This window comes from Hyperolius riggenbachi, chromosome 7 (assembly GCF_040937935.1).
Source record: "Hyperolius riggenbachi isolate aHypRig1 chromosome 7, aHypRig1.pri, whole genome shotgun sequence".
Taxonomy (NCBI): Eukaryota; Metazoa; Chordata; class Amphibia; order Anura; family Hyperoliidae; genus Hyperolius; species Hyperolius riggenbachi.
In genome coordinates this window covers 255,603,728-255,616,537 of record NC_090652.1, presented here as the reverse complement: position 1 = coordinate 255,616,537, position 12,810 = coordinate 255,603,728, and the positions used below count along the sequence as shown (strand labels likewise).

Below are 12,810 nucleotides of genomic sequence, written 5' to 3'. Positions count from 1 at the left end.
CAGGAAGCACCTTGTGTTCAGGATCCATGAAATAGGTGATTAGGGGCAGGGAGGGTGAGTATCTCTCGATGCTGACTCCTGGTTCTGCCAGCTGTGTGGAAGAAACCACCTTCTGAAGATTAGGCCCCATTCACAGTGGTGCGTCTTGGTGTGGCTTACATACTGGTCTATATTGTGGCTTACCGCACTGCAATGCACCACCTATGCAACGTTTACAGTACATCTGTAGCGTTGCGGTAACACACTGCATGCATAAATACCCGCATTAAAAGGAAATTGAAGCATACTTTTCATTGACTGTATGTGATGCAACGGCCATAATGTGCTGTGCGACTTTTTTGGTCCTGTTGCATTCCTGCTTTGCAGGGAACACAACGCATTGTCCCACTGTGAACGTGGCCTTAGAGTCTTCTACAGTATAGATTTGCTTTATTAGTTTGACATTGAAGGATAAGCCATTTAATTGGTTTGTGTTGTATGCTCCTTGCTTGAACACATCTTTGATGGATGTCGCTCCTAACTCCTTGGGCGACATCACTGGGCCGGGCTGCACAGACATCACAGACGGCTATAAAAGTGACACAGAACTTTTCTGGGTCACTTTTATAGCCGTAGCAGGACTTCATCAGAAAGTGAGCCTTTTGCCTTATCAGGTTGTCCTGTGCAGCTTGTGGAAAGCAATAAAGTTCAGCTCTCTGATCCCACTGGAGGGCTCGGCTTGTTTTATTGAAGGAATAAAGCCGATCTGAATGATTTCACTTGTTTTCCTTCTCATCCTAGTTGGGGGAAAACTGCAAGCTCTGCTGTATTTCTTATTTAGAATGCTCCATGGCTCATTACTTTTAAAGATAAATTGGCACTGAAATCTCTTCTGTCTTAAATAGTCCCTTTAAATTGAAGGGAAAAATCTTAATTCCGCTGGCGACGTACGACACGTCACCGTGATTTCCCCGTCACTTCTCTCTGTTTTGCGGAAGACCTGCAGACACACGGTAACAAGTCTTGTCTCTGAGGTCTGTGCTAGGTGTGTGTATTTGCTGCTGCCAGATTACTAACAAGCCAGCCACGCCACTGTCCCATTACTTCGCTCACTGCACTGGCTACTTGTACAATGAAGAATACTCTTCAAGATTGGACTGTTGACATTCAAATCCCTACACATTTTGTGTCCTGAATACATGAGACTTGCTGAAATTGCACCACACCTCTCTCAACCTCTGATCAGCAGGATACATAAACTTGGTCACTCCCAGAGTGCACCTCAAAACCTGTGGAGCCAGAGCTTTCTGTCACACTGCCCCTACCGTTTGGAATTCCCTACCACATCCAGTAAAGACCCATCCCTGGAGCTACTATTTAGGCGCCCTGATATGTGATAAAAGTGTTTAAAGTGGACCCAAATTAAAAATACAAGATTTCAGAAATAAAATCTGTTTTCTAAATTATAATAATAAATAGCAGCCTTTTTCAGCTGCATGATGACAAATATAAAATGTTTTACATTTATTAATAATACAATAACATTTGTAAAGCCCTTTTCTCCCATAGGACTCAAAGTGAGGAACCCCTCCCTTCTTTTCATATTTCCGGGACAGAATCCGGCAAACTGGTGGAGGAGATAAAAACAATCAAAAACAAAAAACAGGCTGCTACTGATGAGGTCACAGGGGAGGTGATCTCAGCTTGTGTGAGATTTCACATAGACGAAGCCCTGTGAGGGAGGGTAGCTGATGACAAAACACACCCATGATCTAAAACCTCCTACTAAGCTCAGAAGTAATGGCTGCCACCTGTATAAACCTAGTTATGAAAAGAGAAGGGTAAAAAGCATGCACTGAAATGCTCATAGACTTGAAGGAGTATTTATTTATCTTTGTATGTGTCAGAGTGGTGCAACTAAATATTTTGAATTAAAAAAAGTTTGGTTTGGGTTCGCTTTAAGAGCGAAAAGGTAATGAGGTAGCTTACCTCAATGATGACAAAATCTTTGTAACAACAAAAGATTTTATTTAGTGATAGCACAGGCAACGCGTTTCGCGGGTCTGAGCCCGCTTCCTCAGGCCAATAGCAGTGCCTACTTTTGCAAAAAAGAGATGACTCCTTAATCTACTGGTACCGTAACATAATATGCATACTAATATAGTATAAAAAAAATTGTAATCGTGGTTCTTAACCACTTCGGGACCACAGTCTTTTCGCCCCTTAAGGACCAGAGCCTTTTTCTCCATTCAGACCACTGCAGCTTTCACGGTTTATTGCTCGGTCATACAACCTACCACCTAAATGAATTTTACCTCCTTTTCTTGTCACTAATACAGCTTTCTTTTGATGCTATTTGATTGCTGCTGCGAGTTTTACTTTTTATTATATTCATCAAAAAAGACATGAATTTTGTCAAAAAAATGACTTTTTTAACTTTCTGTGCTGACATTTTTCAAATAAAGTAAAATTTCCTATACATTTGAGCGCGAAAGTTATTCTGCTACATGTCTTTGATAAAAAAAAAAACATTCAGTGTATATTTATTGGATTGGGTAAAAGTTATAGCGTTTACAAACTATGGTGCCAAAAGTGAATTTTCCCATTTTCAAGCATCTCTGACTTTTCTGCGCACCTGTCATGTTTCATGAGGGGCTAAAATTCCAGGATAGTACAAATACCCCCCAAATGACCCCATTTTGGAAAGAAGACATCCCAAAGTATTCAGTGAGAGGCATGGTGAGTTCATAGAAGATTTTATTTTTTGTCACAAGTTAGCGGAAAATGACAGTTTGTGACAAAAAAAAAAAAAAAAAAAAGTTTCCATTTCTTCTAACTTGCGACAAAAAAAAATGAAATCTGCCACGGACTCACTATGCTCCTCTCTGAATACCTTGAAGTGTCTACTTTCCAGAATGGGGTCATTTGTGGGGTGTGTTTACTGTCCTGGCATTTGGGGGGTGCCTAATTGTAAGCACCCCTGTAAAGCCTAAAGATGCTCATTGGACTTTGGGCCCCTTAGCGCAGTTAGGCCGCAAAAAAGTGCCACACATGTGGTATTGCCGTACTCAGGAAAAGTAGTATAATGTGTTTTGGGGTGTATTTTTACACATACACATGCTGGGTGGGAGAAATATCTCCGTAAATGACAATTTTTTTATTTTTTTTACACACAATTGTCTATTTATAGAGATATTTCTCCCACTCAGCATGGGTATGTGGAAAAATACACCCCAAAACACATTATACTACTTCTCCTGAGTACGGCGATACCACATGTGTGGCACTTTTTTGCACCCTAACTGCGCTAAGGGGCCCAAAGTCCAATGAGTACCTTTAGGATTTCACAGGTCATTTTGAGAAATTTCGTTTCAAGACTACTCCTCACGGTTTAGGGCCCCTAAAATGCCAGGACAGTATAGGAACCCCACAAATTACCCCATTTTAGAAAGAAGACACCCCAAGGTATTCCGTTAGATGTATGGTGAGTTCATAGAAGATTTTTTTTTTTTGTCACAAGTTAGCGGAAATTGATTGTAATTGTTTTTTTTCACAAAGTGTCATTTTCCGCTAACTTGTGACAAAAAATAAAATCTTCTATGAACTCGCCATTCTCCTAACGGAATACCTTGGGGTGTCTTCTTTCTAAAATGGAGTCATTTGTGGGGTTCCTATACTGCCCTGGCATTTTAGGGGCCCTAAACCGTGAGGAGTAGTCTTGAAACCAAATGTGGCAAAATGACCTGTGAAATCCTAAAGGTACTCATTGGACTTTGGGCCCCTTAGCGCACTTAGGGTGCAAAAAAGTGCCACACATGTGGTACCGCCGTACTCAGGAGAAGTAGTATAATGTGTTTTGGGGTGTATTTTTACACATACCCATGCTGGGTGGGAGAAATATCTCTGTAAATGACAATTATTTGATTTTTTTTACACACAATTGTCCATTTACAGAGAGATTTCTCCCACCCAGCATGGGTATGTATAAAAATACACCCCAAAACACATTATACTACTTCTTCTGAGTACGGCGATACCACATGTGTGACACTTTTTTGCAACCTAGGTGCGCTAAGGGGCCTAACGTCCTATTCACAGGTCATTTTGAGGCATTTGGATTCTAGACTACTCCTCACGGTTTAGGGCCCCTAAAATGCCAGGGCAGTATAGGAACCCCACAAGTGACCCCATTTTAGAAAGAAGACACCCCAAGGTATTCTGTTAGGAGTATGGTGAGTTCATAGAAGATTTTTTTTTTGTCACAAGTTAGCGGAAAATGACACTTTGTGAAAAAAAAAACAATACATATCAATTTCCGCTAACTTGTGACAAAAAATAAAATCTTCTATGAACTCATCATACACCTAAAAGAATACCTTGGGGTGTCTTCTTTCTAAAATGGGGTCACTTGTGGGGTTCCTATACTGCCCTGGCATTTTAGGGGCCCTAAACCGTGAGGAGTAGTCTTGAACCCAAATGTCTCAAAATGACCTGTGAAATCCTAAAGGTACTCATTGGACTTTGGGCCCCTTAGCACAGTTAGGCTGCAAAAAAGTGTCACACATGTGGTATCGCCGTACTCAGAAGAAGTAGTATAATGTGTTTTGTGGTGTATTTTTACATATAACCATGCTGGGTGGGAGAAATATCTCTGTAAATGACACATTTTTGATTTTTTTTACACACAATTGTCCATTTACAGAGAGATTTCTCCCACCCAGCATGGGTATGTGTAAAAATACACCACAAAACACATTATACTACTTCTCCTGAGTATGGCGATACCACATGTGTGACACTTTTTTGCAGCCTAGGTGCGCTAAGGGGCCCAACGTCCTATTCACAGGTCATTTTGAGGCATTTGTTTTCTAGACTACTCCTCACGGTTTAGGGCCCCTAAAATGCCAGGGCAGTATAGGAACCCCACAAGTGACCCCATTTTAGAAAGAAGACACCCCAAGGTATTCCGTTAGGGGTATGGTGAGTTCATAGAAGATTTTATTTTTTCTCACAAGTTAGTGAAAAATGACACTTTGTGAAAAAAACAATAACAATCCAATTTCCGCTAACTTTTGACAAAAAATAAAATATTCTATGAACTCATCATACACCTAACAGAATACCTTGGGGTGTCTTCTTTCTAAAATGGGGTCACTTGTGGGGTTCCTATACTGCCCTGGCATTTTACGGGCCCAAAACTGTGAGTAGTCTGGAAACCAAATTTCTCAAAATGACTGTTCAGGGGTATAAGCATCTGCAAATTTTGATGACAGGTGGTCTATGAGGGGGCAAATTTTGTGGAATCGGTCATAAGCAGGGTGGCCTCTTAGATGACAGGATGTATTGGGCCTGATCTGATGGATAGGAGTGCTAGGGGGGTGACAGGAGGTGATTGATGGGTGTCTCAGGGGGCGGTTAGAGGGGAAAATAGATGCAATCAATGCACTGGGGAGGTGATCGGAAGGGGGTCTGAGGGGGATCTGAGGGTTTGGCCGAGTGATCAGGAGCCCACACGGGGCAAATTAGGGCCTGATCTGATGGGTAGGTGTGCTAGGGGGTGACAGGAGGTGATTGATGGGTGTCTCAAGGTGTGAGTAGAGGGGGGAAATAGATGCAAGCAATGCACTGGCGAGGTGATCAGGGCTGGGGTCTGAGGGCGTTCTGAGGTGTGGGCGGGTGATTGGGTGCCCGCAAGGGGCAGATTAGGGTCTAATCTGATGGGTAACAGTGACAGGTGGTGATAGGGGGTGATTGATGGGTAATTAGTGGGTGTTTAGAGGAGAGAATAGATGTAAACAATGGATTTGGGAGGTGATCTGATGTCGGATCTGCGGGCGATCTATTGGTGTGGGTGGGTGATCAGATTGCCCGCAAGGGGCAGGTTAGGGGCTGATTGATGGGTGGCAGTGACAGGGGGTGATTGATGGGTGGCAGTGACAGGGGGTGATTGATGGGTGATTGACAGGTAATCAGTGGGTTATTACAGGGGAGAACAGATGTAAATATTGCACGGGCGAATTGATAAGGGGGGGGTCTGAGGGCAATCTGAGCGTGTGGGCAGGTGATTGGGTGCCCGCAAGGGGCAGATTAGGGTCTAATCTGATGGGTAACAGTGACAGGTGGTGATAGGGGGTGATTGATGGGTAATTAGTGGGTGTTTAGAGGAGAGAATAGATGTAAACAATGGATTTGGGAGGTGATCTGATGTCGGATCTGCGGGCGATCTATTGGTGTGGGTGGGTGATCAGATTGCCCGCAAGGGGCAGGTTAGGGGCTGATTGATGGGTGGCAGTGACAGGGGGTGATTGATGGGTGGCAGTGACAGGGGGTGATTGATGGGTGATTGACAGGTAATCAGTGGGTTATTACAGGGGAGAACAGATGTAAATATTGCACGGGCGAATTGATAAGGGGGGGGTCTGAGGGCAATCTGAGCGTGTGGGCAGGTGATTGGGTGCCCGCAAGGGGCAGATTAGGGTCTAATCTGATGGGTAACAGTGACAGGTGGTGATAGGGGGTGATTGATGGGTAATTAGTGGGTGTTTAGAGGAGAGAATAGATGTAAACAATGGATTTGGGAGGTGATCTGATGTCGGATCTGCGGGCGATCTATTGGTGTGGGGGGGTGATCAGATTGCCCGCAAGGGGCAGATCAGGGGCTGATTGATGGGTGGCAGTGACAGGGGGTGATTGACGGGTGATTGACAGGTGATTGACAGGTGATTGACAGGTGATTGACAGGTGATCAGGGGGGATAGATGCATACAGTACACGGGGGGGGGGGGGGGGTCTGGGGAGAATCTGAGGGGTGGGGGGGTGATCAGGAGGGAGTAGGGGGCAGATTAGGGACTTAAAAAAAAAATAGCGTTGACAGATAGTGACAGGGAGTGATTGATGGGTGATTAGGAGGGTGACTGGGTGCAAACAGTGGTCTGGGGGGTGGGCAGGGGGGGGTCTGAGGGGTGCTGTGGGCGATCAGGGGGCAGGGGGGGGGGAAATCAGTGTGCTTGGGTGCAGACTAGGGTGGCTGCAGCCTGCCCTGGTGGTCCCTCGGACACTGGGACCACCAGGGCAGGAGGCAGCCAGTATAATAGGCTTTGTATACATTACAAAGCCTATTATACACTGTTGCAGCGGCGATCCGGATGCCAGTAACCCGCCGGCGCTTCCGAACGGCCGGCGGGTTACGGCGAACGGGGGGCGGAGCCAGTCCCCGGCGGCTGATCGCGTCACGAATGACGCGATCGCCGCATAGCCACTCCCGCAGCCGCCCCCGCCGATGGGCGTATTGCGGTCGTTTGGGCCCAGACTTTGCCGCCGCCCATCGGCTGGGGGCGGTCGTTATGTGGTTAATTGCTTATTTAGATAAATTATGAGTAATGACTATTAAATATTATCAGATATTAAATATCATACATATTGTATTAGGAATTGGGGATATTTCCACATGCTTTTTCTTCAAATAAATATATATTTAAATAGATAGATAAATAAAGCCTGCCACTAATCTTTGTGTGCCATAAGCTTAAATGCAGCTAGATTCAATGATAAATAAATATATGTTCCTATATCCCTGGAGCTATTCAAATCCAGACTGAAAAGCCACCTGTTTAGGGCCCTTTTAAACTTAATGTGTTGGTGTGCATTAGTACGCATTGTTGTTGTTTTTTTTTAATAGCATTGCATTGTGAAAAAGATTTCAGTTAAAACGCGTATAGTGGAAACTGAGCTATAGGAAAACATGGGCATTACTTTGAAAATCATTTTTTTTTTCAGTTAAAGAGACTCCGTAACAAAAATTGCATCCTGTTTTTTATCATCCTACGAGTTCCAAAAGCTATTCTAATGTGTTCTGGCTTACTGCAGCACTTTATACTATGACAGTCTCTGTAATAAACCAATGTATCTTTCCCCTGTCAGACTTGTCGGCCTGTGTCTGGAAGGCTGCCAAGTTCTTCAGTGTTGTGGTTCTGCTATGAACTCCCCTTCCAGGCCCCTCTGTGCACACTGCCTGTGTATTATTTACATTAGAGCAGCTTCTCTCTTCTCTCTTATCTTTTACAAGCTGGATAAATCGTCCTCTGAGCTGGCTGGGCTTTCACATACTGAGGAATTACAGACAAAGGCAGAGCTATTTGCAGGAAGAAAAGAGCAGCCTGAAACTTCAGTGCATGAGAGATGCAGGGGGAAAGAAACACACAATGATCTCTTGAGATTCAAAAGGAAGGGTGTATACAGCCTGCTTATGTATGGATGTATTTTCTATGTGTGGACATGCTGTACATCAACCTACTTCCTGTTTTGGTGGACATTTTGTTTGTTTATAAACAAACTTTTTAAAACTGTTTTTAACCACTTTTAATGTGGTGGGGAGCGGCGAAATTGTGACAGAGGGTAATAGGAGATGTCCCCTAACGCACTGGTATGTTTACTTTTGTGTGATATTAACAATACAGATTCTCTTTAAGTGTAAAAGGGACTTATAGAATTCTTCCTCTGTACTACACTTTACCAACCTACCAATTACTGGTCTGAGGCATGCTCATGCGCTTTGAGTCCTATGCGAGAAAAGCGCTTTCTAAATGTTCTTTGTTGATGCTGCGTATTTAGTGGCTGATCTGAACATGGTACAACTGCACTTTTCGCAGTAAAAAACTGTATGTAGCTATGTATGCACAGCTTTTTGTAGGGAGGAGGTTGGAAGCTGGAAAATTGGGCGCCAGCTCCCCCCCCCCCCCCCCAAACCAATTGATGCATCGCTAGCCAGGAGGCTGATGACTCATCTGTGCAGCATCAGGCAGAGATCCACATGTGTGTACAGGGCTTTCCCGAATTACTGGTGGCACAAAAGGAAAAGTACTTAATACCGAACAAAAAAAGGATTCAGTACCTCTCATACTAAGAAAATAAATATGCATTACCTCTTACTCATTTTGTATGCACCTGTGTCATTGATCTGGTGGCTGCCAGTGTTTTCCCTCTCGGTTTACCATTTTTTGTGTTATGCTGCTTTTTTTATAGAGGCATTTCATCAGTCTGGACTGCTCTAACAGAGAGTGCCACCAGAGAGCCTTTAAATGGCTTGCTCGTGAATCTGTAACTCTCCAGTGAGCCGTTATTGTCTAAAAGCGTTGAGCTTACTACTGCGATAGCAATTTGTGACCCAGTTGGCGGTTCCAGGAAGCACACTCTCTGGGGTACCGTGGGCTTGATGTTTCAATTAACACTCTTTGTGTTAGCCTATTTGCCAATTTCTTATTTGCATCTTAATTCGTAAACCCGTGTTGTGTTTTGCCTTCAGTGCACATTCTTTTTATATGTAGCCTGGTAAATGAAGGTCACTGCGTAGGCTGACCACACATTAGCTAATAACCAAAACATATGGATATATATTATATAACAGGTCTTTATGACTTTGCCCTGTAGTTGCTGTTATAAATAGCTACCAATGCAATCAGGCAGACATGCTATGCTGAAATGTATAGCATCTTACTTGACCTACCCCTTCTCACCCTCCCTCTACTCCGTCCCTCCCCTTATTTCTTTTTCCATCCCTTCTTTCCCTTTCTTCTCCTCCACTTCTTTCCTTTCTGCCTTTCCTCTTCTCTTCTATCCCCTTTCTTTTCCTCTGTTTCCTTCCCCTTTAATTTCATTTTTCATCTTCCAATCCACTTTCAATCTCATCCTCTCCCTTCCTCTTCCTCTTTTTCTTTCTTCCCCTCTTCCTCTCCTCCAAGATGGTTAGGAAATGTAAGAGGTCCTTTCCTTATAGCTACAGATATATTTTATTGTTGGTTGAGCTGTCGCTGGAAAATGTTCCATATTAGTATAAAGGTGGTCGATTTTCTTATTTGATTCCTTGCAGATTAAATTCATCTTCTGTGAATAGACTCCCCAAAATGTCAATCGATCAATTTTTGATGGATTTTGAGTAAAAATCGATCAAAAGTATTGATCGGACAGGATGGATGATTTTAAACGGGGGTGGGGCAAGAGCATTGGCAGATCGATAGTGCAACTCCACAGTTCGAACGATTTTCAATAGATTCCCTGCTGGAATATATTGGAAATTGATGTTCATTGTATGGTAAGTAGCCATTCCTTCTAAGGCCTCTTGCACACTGCAAGTGATTCCGATTCAGATTCCGCTTTTTAATCAGTTTTTACATCCGATTCAGATTCCGATTTGCAGTGTGCAGGGAGCAAACGGCAATCGGAATCGGATGTAAAAACAGATTAAAAAGCAGAATCTGAATCACTTGCAGTGTGCAAGAGGCCTAAATCCTATTCTTTTCAGAAAGGAATTGATTGTTTTGGAACATTGGGGGAAACCTTTATGGTGTATGGCCAGCTGAATGTGTTCCTGAGGCAACATGTGACATGAGATAAACAGGTGTATGTACAGTGTAAAACATATTAATAACCAGTCTGTTTTACTTTATTTTGCTGCCCAAGAGAGTTCATTTTGGGCATGGAACTGACGGCTTCTGTCTTGTCAGTACCTTGATGGGAATATAGACCTCACTGATAAGCAAATTACAACCATAAACCTTTTCCTGGCAGAATTCAACTTCTGAGCACAGGGAGAGATAGAAAAAGGTCAATAGTTCATGTAGTTTCACTCAGGGACACTTAATAGGCTGCCACTGTGGAGAGACAACAAAACATTCAATCTACTTTGTAAATGTTAAGCCCAATGTAGACAATGCGAATCTTTGTGCAATTCGATTACGATTCTATTTACGATCAGATTAAATCCGACATGTCCGATCGGGATTAGTTTCGATTCAATTCGATTTACCATTGCAAAACAATGGCAAATCGAATTCAATCTAATAGAATCCCGATCAGATATGTCGGATTGAATTGGATCGTAAATAGAATCATAATTGAATCGCACAAAGAATCGTATCGTGTAGATTGGGCTTTATATATAAAATAAATCCGTGGGGTATCTAAAAAGTCATTTTTAGGAGTAAGAGGATAAATACAATTGTTACCTCACTATTTTATTTACACCTTGGGTTCACTTAAAGGATACCGCAACTGAAAATAAGATTGCGGCAGTGTGTGGGGGAGTATAAGTAAATACCTTTAGCTCCTACTGCCCCCCTCCGTCTGTTGCCGTTCCTCTAATAACCCTCCCGGTGTCCGGCGACTTTGTTGACCTATAACCTGGACATACTGCGCCCTGTGCGCGCAGTATGTCATACACACTTCGCTTCTGGCCGGCGCATAGCATTTGGCTCAGAAGCACTCTGATTCCTCTGCCTCCCCTGGGCTGCGTGTGCGCTCCATTACACTAAGCGTCACATGCTAACGAGATTGAGGAGTAGACTACGCAGGAGGTAAGTATAACCTGTGCATTGTTATTTTGGCTTTTAGTTTTCAGTTCAGGTTTTCTTTAAAGTGAATCTCGGGGTTAGTAGATACAGTATATAGCCTTACCACTTTACTCTCTTGGCTCTGATGGCTTACATGAGAGAGCTCCAGTCATGAGCCTGAAATCCTCTCCATTCTTCCCATTACGGTCCATTACTGTTGTGTGTAAATGACATGTGTATTTGGACTTTCTCACTGTCGTGTTTTTGCTTTCTCAGGTTGGGCGAAGAGGACAGAGTAGAAGTTCCATTACTTTTCCGTGATGTCACCTCCATATTGCTCATTCAGGTTCTGACAATGCCCCAACCCCTGCACAAAGGTATGTAAATGTAGTCCCCACTGTATTGTGTTTAGGGGAACAGGAGAGATGAGAAAGTCTAATCGCAGCAGATTCCATTGTGCCTGATTTGTCTACAGAAATAATGATTGCTCCTTATCAGGATAAAGTGACATTGGGCTGGAAATTCACTTGCGGTTTGACTGGCTTATCAATGTCCCCTGTCGTCGTCCTTTATCAGTCATTCAATGCAGTGAAGACGCAAGGTCTTGGAGAGTGGAAAAAAAAAAAAGACGGGAATAAACCAGGCAAATCTCAGATCTGACAAAGCAAGTCCTCCGAGTGACCTCCAAACATTTCACTGGGATCAAGGCGGATTAATATTTCAAGTGCATGCAAATGCCTGCTGAAATAATTCTGAAATTCAGAGATCGTGCTGCTGTAATGATAGGAGGTTGGAGGCTGCATCTAAAGATTAAACACAAGCTGTTACATTTCAGCAAACATTTTTTCTCCCTTGAAGTTTGTTTAAAATGTAGCTCATGCTCTCTGCAGAGCTGGATTTCTGGAAAGGCCACAGAGGCCTGGGCCTTGGGTGGCTGCAGACCAATGGGGCACTTGAAAGGAGCTGCTACATAAAGAGGAAGCTGAGAATGGGGATCAACCCATGTAAAAAGGGCAACTGATGCCCAAGAGAACTGGTAATGAAAAAGAGGGGTTACACATGGAATGCGAGGGGCGATACTGCACAAGAAAGGGGAGTCGCAATGTACTTGGCCACAAAAGTATAAATCCGGCCTTGGCCCTATGCCAATGACACAGAAATCCACTTGGGCAGCTAATCTTCTCTATACTGTTGTTATACACATTCTGTGAGGTAGTGCAAAACCTATAATTAACCTCTTGTGGACCGCCGTGTTAAACCCCCCTAGTGACCAGGCCATTTTTTACAATATAGGCCACTGCAGCATTAAGGGTTCGCTGCAGGGCCATACAATTCAGCACACAAGTGATTCCCCCCCCCTTTTCTGCCCACCAACCGAGCTCTCTGCTGGTGGGGTCTGATTGCTCCCCAGATGTTTTTTTTTTTAATCAATATTTCCTTTTTTTAAAATAAATTTTGCCATTTTTTATCTTATCTCTCCCTCCCTCCCCCCAACAGCCAATAACAG

At 43.4% G+C, this 12,810-nt stretch overlaps 1 protein-coding gene across 8 annotated transcripts in view; it reads left to right on the top strand.

The window, feature by feature from the left end:
* UBR3 (ubiquitin protein ligase E3 component n-recognin 3) overlaps positions 1–12,810 on the top strand; it is a 329,771-nt gene that overhangs the window by 275,552 nt on the left and 41,409 nt on the right. For all 8 annotated transcript variants that reach the window (XM_068245563.1, XM_068245562.1, XM_068245559.1 and 5 more), the window contains one exon: positions 11,580–11,680. In XM_068245563.1, the coding sequence (XP_068101664.1) occupies positions 11,580–11,680 (101 nt within the window). The remainder of the gene's footprint in view (positions 1–11,579; positions 11,681–12,810) is intronic.